Raw genomic sequence first — 8408 nt, forward strand, 5'->3', positions numbered from 1 at the left:
CGTATAATGCATGTCAAAATGGAGTCTAATTCTAATTAGACTCCATTGACATGCATTATACGAGCAACGGTTGGTGTTAAAAATCTTAATTTGTGTTCTACTGAAAAAACAAACACACCTACATCTTGGATGCCCTGGGGGGAAGCAGATAAACACATTTTCATTTTAAGGTGAACTATCCCTTTAACAGTTTATTGTTTCAGTGACACACTGGCATCAAGCAGTTACAGAATAGTTGACTCAATGAACACCAACAGACAACAAACAAGCCTTCTAATCTTATTGCTTTACGTGACATTTAAAGTCAAAGTCTGTTTCACATTCCCATTCATATGAAAATATTTTTGTGTTTTCCGTTTACAGAATTGTGTAATTTCTTCAAAAGCCGGGTGCACACTGTATGATTTATAATAGTCCTTCATGATTGTTGCTTATCAGAGTTTAAGCCATGTCACACTGTAGGATCTCAGTTGTCATTAATGTCAGACAAACTAAGAAAAACAAAGACAATTTGATGGTCGTCATCAGACGTAGGAGAAGTCACACTGCAGGACTGTGAGTCAAACCTTCTGACACTATCAGAATTTCTTTCAAGGTAAAATTTGATTGCAACTCACACAGACAAATCGTGGCCAAAATCATATAGTGTGCACCTGGCTTGAATGTGCCTTAAGGAAAATCATTGTCATCATCATCTGAGCTGTTGTCGCTTTCTGAGAGCCCTTCATCTTGCACATCGTCTTCCTGTTCAAGCTTCTCTTCTTCAGACATCAAATCTTGTTGGCTGAAAATTTTCACATAGCCTGCCTTTACTAACTGCATTAAATGCTTAAGTTCATAATGTTTCTTTCGAACAATGCAGAGGAGACCTTTGCATGCATTGTCAGACAATGTTGGAAAAAGAGCTGAAAAACAAAGGATACATTAAGAAAAAATGAAATGTTATATGCAAGCGTAAATAAATGAATGTTTAAAGACTCTTACATTTTGAACTTATCTCATTCATCAGGGCTTCGAATTTGGACAGCTTGTGTGTCAGAACTGTCCAGTGCTGTTTCATCTCCTTACAAATTAGACATCTCTCTTCCTGAAGGCGTCTCACTGCCATCACCTTGTCGAACACCTTCCTCTTGGTGAGAAATGGAGCCGATTCTGAAATAAGGTTAACAAAAGATTATATTAAATTATATTATATACAGTGTCTGGTCATAAAAAAACAGTAACACACAGACTTAGTCTTACGGCCGTTTCACACCGTAAGCGTGAGTGGCGCGTGAGCAGCGCATATTTTTTTGGCGCCCATGTTAATCAATGAGTGCATTAACACCGGCAGCAGGAGCAGCACGTTAACGTCAAGCAGGAGAGTTTTTGCTGCGCTGCTGACACTTAATTAAAGTGAAAGCATACTTGCAGACAAGAAGCACGTGTAGTGTGTTTGAACAAGAACTGGAGTATGTCAGAAAAGAAGATAAAGAATAACAAATATTTGTAGAAGATTTACCCATTTAAACTCTTAATTATTTAGTTTGGGTGAAAGTATATATATATATATATATATATATATATATATATATATATATATATATATATATATATATATATGCGTTTTGCAGAGTTTGCTGTCTTGTAAACATATCGAAGTATGAATGAAACCACATGATTGGAGCTGTTTTCATGGTTGTGTTTTTGTCGTTTACCATTTACATGCAAATGCTGTAGTCTAGACCTACCCATGTTAACAAAGTTTCAAGACTATCAAGTTTATAAATGACCAACTTCTAAAAAGCTAGTGTGAATACTCTCGCAGCCACAGTGTAGTTATGCTTACGTGAAGCTTACGCACTGCTCACGCTTGCAGTGTAAAACAACCGTTACAAACTATAGTCTTAAATAATAGGGCTATTACATATTTTGCCTGGACAAGGTCTTCAGGATTGTTTAATTAGGGTTGGAACTGAACTCTGCTGATTGTGGCCCTCAGTGAACATAATTAAATTGTTCTGTTATGTAGAACATACCAGTATTACTAGGGATTTGCCAAGGCCAAGCAACAGTCTCAGCTGTAAAGATGGTTTCGACTGAGCCTAGCTGCTGGGATGGATCTGCAATGCTGTTGTATTCTTCCACTGCAGCAGCTAGCTTCTTCTTCTCCTCAGTCCTTCTGAGACGCAAAGAATGGCGCCGCTTGTTGCTATCTGATTGAAATATATATATATATATATATATATATAGATTTTTTTTTTTTACATTACAGCACTTTTTTAGCAACAAAAAATAAATGCATATACAATGTGACATCTAATGACTAAATAGTTAAAATAACATGTTTCACCTGTTTGACTGTACAGACGCTGTGTACGCCTTTTGATGCTGACTGTTAGACCCTCTATTTCTTCTTGTAACCTTCTCATTTCACCACTCCCATGCAGGTCCCTTTCTACACAAGAAAATGCATAAAAGCAACTTTAAATATTACCTGCTAATTATAAGAATAATAACAAAGCAAATCAAAACATTACCTTCTGCCCATTGCTGTACATCTGACACCCATTGACAAACACCATCATCATGAATTGATAGCTCTGTCTTCAGTGCCTCCAAGATGTGTTGCTGCTCTTGAAGAGCCTTCTGAGTCTGCAAAATTATGAGTCTTAATGAGTCTTGCATTTAAAGGTGCAGTAAGTGATTTCTGAGAAACACTGGATATTTAAAATCAACCTAGCCAAACACACCCGTCCCTTCATTGTTTTTTTTATTTATATATATATTTACCAGTGATATTCACTTTTTTTCTAATTTCTCCCTCCCTCTTCTCCCCCATCATGAGTGGACACACCCCCTACTGCTGACTGACTGAAAGAGTGTTGTGGTGCTCGGTCCAATCCACTTTAATCTGTTTTTTTCAGAAATTGCTTACTACACCTTTAATTTAGATTGGAATCAATTAGTAAAACCTACAAATCCCAACTGCAATATGTGACTAAGAAGAAAGTTATACCTTTGTATATCTGTTTACTAAGGCTTGTCCCAAATTGAGAACCTTCCGCTTATTCCAGGACATGGCTTGCATTGTAATCATGTCTGTTCGGCCTATAACATAAATAAGAACATTTTATGAGAGGCATGTATATAACAAAAGTCATTCTGTATTAATCATACCTACTTCAACAAACCTGATTTTGACATGTATTTGCTTGTAACTGCAATTCTAGATAGGAAGCTGTTAACCTGCTCCACTTCCTCACCAATAGTTGACCCAGCTCCCTCCTGGTAGGCCCCACTATATTTGATCTAACAAGTTTTCAAATCCAACAACATCAATGCACTCAAAATGTATGCGTTTCTTCTTCTTATTACTTTAAACTCATGATAATATACCTCACATTTCCAAGAGTGTGCTTTGGCATGCATCACAGACAGAAAAGGACGCATGTCCAGTAAAGGCTGCAGCTCGGGGCATTGCTTAGACACACGTTGGAGATATGGGAAGTATTTACAGGCTACATCCGAGCAGAAGAATTTGATGCTCCCTTGTGACATATCTGCAAGTTTTTTCTGAAGAAAAAGGGGGTAAGCATAAATTTCCCCTCTAAACATATTTAAGGCCATAAGGAGAACACCATGGCGACAGACAGCAATCTCTAATCCCTCCTCATCCAGTTTGCTGCTTGATTTCTTGGCCAATTCTTTTGCTGCAGTCCAGTGTGATGCACCACACAATCCTCTTCCCGACACCTAGATCATATAAATTATACACATTTTAAAAAAAGCTTAAAAGAGATGGTCACCGCTTAATAGACCACTCTAAATGTGACAGAACTTTACACCTGATCAACAAAAAAGATTAAATATTTTCAGAACATTCACATTAGTTTTTGTATAATGAGTTTAATTTCTCAAAAAATAATTCTCAAAAATTCTTAATCTGTCAAACAAACAAATCCATCACACCATGTATTGTACAAACCAAACCGAAAAACTGTGATACACAACCCACGGTTCGAACCGCAATCCTCTCATGTTGAACCGAGCGTGCCCCACCCCCTGCTGCTCCAGCCCAGCTCTCACTTTACCTTGTACCACAAAATTATTATTTTTCTTCCTTGACATTAGATTAAATAGTAATTAGTATACTTTGAACAACTAATAAGAGTTTTATTTTCACTAAATATTATAACAATAGTATTATTAACTAAATATTCAATAACTTTTGTCTTCCAAGTGCATGTCACATGACTAGGGTAATTGCTCAAGTTGCATGGAGGAAGTACAAATAGAGCCAGTTTCCCCAAAATGCTACCTTGGAGTCCCAGCAGCATTGTCATTTTCGTAGCTTGTTATGACATAAAAATCTCTCTCACCTCAGAAAACCTCTTTCCTGTCCTGTTAGCTGTTCTACAGTGCCGCACACTCTTTAGTTATATCCCTCCATATATAAAGCGCAAGCGAAACTACGAACATGCAACGTTACAATGTCAATTTATAAGTCATGAAATAAAAGTAACGTGCCAATAAATCACATAACTGGTTTCGACATGTGTGAGCTGGGAAGGCATGCAGGTGTTCATTTGGTTCATCAGGAGTAGTTTTCTTGTTTTATTAAAAGTTTGCATGAAGCCAATGTATAAAGTTAATAAAGATAAAGTTAATAAGTTAAATTATTTTTGTTGTTGTTGTTATTATTTTAAGTTAAAGGGGAATCTAGTGTGATTATTTCTGGTGCCCTGCCATGAACCCTGCCTCCACAGCAAACATAACCGAACCAAACGTGGCTTCAAAACCGTGATATAAACCGAACCGTGGTAACACCCCTATTAATTATATTATGTTCTTAAAAAAACTACACAATTTCCAACTGCTTCAATTCAAGCTAATTTAAAAACAATGAACACAATATCTTAAGTAGTATCTAAAATGCACATAGCATGTTGTCAGAGTATCATATTTTATCTTCTGGATCTGTTTTAATCAGTTTAAGGAATGTGTAAAAAAAATTGAGAAAAGCTGTAAATCAAATTATCCAGTAATATCTGCCGACATAAATCATAATACTTACGTGATCATTATTTTTGCGGACAAAGTCCACAAAGTCAGACACCTCCACATCACTCTGTATAAAAAGTTGGTCAAGTAACCCCCTTTTCTCTGTGCTACTGAGAAACACATTCAGAAAGCACATTAACACATCATTCAAAATTAAGAAAATCACTTTAAATTAAAAAAAGAAATGCACCTTGCTGTGTTTTTAAAACGATAGTGTTTGCGATTCCCATCAACACATACAGCTAGCATGTCTGGAGTGCATGCTGGACAAGAGAAAAACTCCTCCTGGCACATATTTTCCACTGCATATCTGGCTGCAACCCATTCATTAAAACTGCAGCTGAAGACATTGGCTGATATTTTTCCAGTCTGCAAAATAAAGCACATGCAATACTGCTGTTTTACTGGGTAGAACTAGTTTGATTATAAGTAGTATTGAAAGTACTCATATTCTTTTAAATGAATCTCCAAAAAGTTAAAAGGATAGTCAGAAAGGATAGTCTGTTTAACATATCAGTAAAGGCTAGTGTAAAGACCATTGCCATATAATGTCAACATAGTCTACAAAGACGCTATCATTTTCATATAGAAAAAGAAACAATTTTCTTGGTTATAGATGAATTTAGAATCACACTGTATAAAATGTTCACTGTATTAAATATCTTAGTAGTTAAATCAATCTAAATCAAAGAAAATAGTAATTTTACTTGGCAGTGGTTAATTATAAAAACAAATAAAATACTTACTCTACCAAAGATAATCGTTTTCTCATCAAGCATTTTAACAAATGCATGAAAAGACATTCCTGGTGATGCCATTTTCATCTCTCGAAATGAGATAAGTACATCAGTTGAGAACAGGACACTTGCAGGAATGTTGCCAGGCCAGTAACCACTCCTCTGAAGTTCAGGCAAAGATGTCTCCCGTGAATGCCCACATGAAGCACAGGAAAAGTGAGGCATGCTAAGGTTGTAACGGCCTAAAGAAGTAAAACCAGCTACATTAAATTAGAAGATAACAAGGAAATGGTAATAAATATTAGAAAAAATATGATGCAAAAATCTTCCTTTCCATTCATAGTGATGAGGATCATGGGCCTGCCTGAAGAAACAAGGACTGTCCCATTGCTACAATCACAAATATTGGCTGGTACTTCTACAGGCAGCAGTCGAACTGTGCAACAAAGAAGTTATATTTAAAAATATGATATATTAAGAGGAGAATGAAACTACAATAATACAACTAAGTAAAACATTATCTTACCAAGTTGTTTAACAGAAATGTGACCAGCTGCCTGGCAGAATCCTGTGGTTGGAGGTAAAGGTTGTAGAAAACCTGAGATGAGGGAATCCCTATTATGAAGAACAAAGAAGCTACCATGCCTTTTCTCATCACAGCCTGCACAGAGGAAAGGGTAAGGGAGGCAGTCTCTACAGCACACAATGGCTGCACTTGATCTGCACTGTTGACAGGATGAGGATCTTGCATCCTCTCCTTTCAAAATGTTTTCAACAAGTGAAGATCGAGCTTCTTTCCACCTCTCCTCCCTCATTTCACTTCTAATGGCCCAGTCATTGGATGCAGACCGGGGTTGATGATCTTGAATTGGCATACAATCCCCTTCATCACTTTCCTTTGTGTCCAACAGCCTCTTTAGCTCTTCAAGAATGGTATCTAAGTCAAATTAATAAACATGAACATACATAGAAATCATTCACATTTATATAAAAAAGACAATTTAAATATTAACCACAAAGCAATATTTTGTTTCAGTGTTTACCAGCTGCCTCAGAGGCATTTGCAGGGCCACCATTTAAGTCATCGTCCATGACTACTGGACCTGCTAAAAAATTGTGAGAAAGAAATAAGAAATAAACACATAAAGAGATACTCATACACCCAACATAATTTTAATATAGCTAAACATTACCAGAAATGTTGCTATCGTCTCTTCTTAGTCCTATTTACAAAACAGAAGCACAATTTTACAATTATATATATATATATATATATATATATATATATATATATATATATATATATATATATATATATATATATATATATATATAGTGTACAAGTATGGATTCTGGACTCAAATTTTGGGCTGCCACATATGGAGCATTATTAATTTCTTTCATTTTTATTCGCCTATACGTACAGTGAGTACTTTATACTTACGTTCTACAGTTGCCCTTCTGGCTCTTGGGAATTTGTAAAGTATTTCCCCTTGGCTGTCCGTTTTTCTCCATTCAACAGTAGGGGGTGAGGGTAGGGGCTGCGCATTGCTTTTGTCCAGTCTTCCCTAAGGGGGAAAACAATGACTAGCCAACAATTCAAGAAATATCTCTTAATGTCTTGTTAGGGTTAATAACTGCATACTATCGACCAATAAAGTAACAGTCATGGTGAAATTAATACTGATTGTGACTTATAAAACCAACAGGATTTTTTTTTTTTTTTTGAAATATACTGAACTCAACTTTATTTTACCTCTCGAGCTTGCAAGATTTCAAGGAGCTCATCTGTGTTTCTCAGCTCTTCTTCTAACTCTAAGTCCATCTTAGAATGTATACAAACACTCGACAGATAGAAAAATAATGTTACACAGACCAAAAAAAGAGGATGGATGGATGGATGGATGGATGGATATAGATAGATAGATAGATAGATAGATAGATAGATAGATAGATAGATAGATAGATAGATAGATAGATAGATAGATAGATAGATAGATAGATAGATAGATAGACAAGCTCTTAAAAGAGCTGTTGGGTTCGTTATATAGCCTATGGGAAAACAAAGAAAAAAGATATTACAAAAATAGCATTATTTATAACATTGAATGTAATATTACTGATACATTAGGTTATTTAATTGAATAAAATATTTGAAAGAAAAATTAGTTTTAACCCTAATTATGTTCAGTTTAGGGTTAAATAACAGTAAGTTATTTATATGGGTGAATGTTTATAACATTCTTATTCAGATTAATAAACTTGTCTATTATGGCATTTTGACACAAATAACAGTTCATAATAAAGTGTCTGATAAACTCCAAATTATAAAGTATTAGCTAACATGCTAACACTTGACCATGACATATTGGTGCCACATGCCATTATTAGCAACATATAACATTTAACGTTATAGCATGCATCACGTGTCAGGTATCATTGGCACCAGTCAGTTTGGGGGTATGGCTATATTTATTTATATAACAAAAGTACAGTGATTCCAGTGTAGAATCTGATTTTATTTAATTTCTGTACCACCTACCGTGCAAAGATGAGCAATAGCAGTGTAGTGATGGGGCGGGGTAGAGCAGTGTGTAGTGACTCAAAAGAATCGATTCCTTGACTCTG

At 35.7% G+C, this 8408-nt stretch overlaps 1 protein-coding gene across 1 annotated transcript; it reads right to left on the reverse strand.

The window, feature by feature from the left end:
• Positions 1-51: 51 nt before the first annotated feature.
• LOC137082846 (uncharacterized) lies at positions 52-6648 on the reverse strand. Its single transcript, XM_067448381.1, has 13 exons — positions 6307-6648; positions 6114-6216; positions 5790-6021; positions 5234-5412; positions 5057-5153; positions 3379-3735; positions 3174-3291; positions 2999-3090; positions 2520-2634; positions 2333-2437; positions 2019-2195; positions 985-1152; positions 52-905 (listed from the first exon to the last, which is right to left on the reverse strand). Exons 1-13 carry the CDS (start codon positions 6593-6595, stop codon positions 670-672), a joined length of 2268 nt encoding a protein of 755 aa, XP_067304482.1. The 5' UTR covers positions 6596-6648; the 3' UTR covers positions 52-669.
• Between the last annotated feature and the right edge of the window lie 1760 nt (positions 6649-8408).

The sequence above is a fragment of the Pseudorasbora parva genome, chromosome 1 (genome assembly GCF_024679245.1).
Source record: "Pseudorasbora parva isolate DD20220531a chromosome 1, ASM2467924v1, whole genome shotgun sequence".
NCBI classification, from domain to species: domain Eukaryota; kingdom Metazoa; phylum Chordata; class Actinopteri; order Cypriniformes; family Gobionidae; genus Pseudorasbora; species Pseudorasbora parva.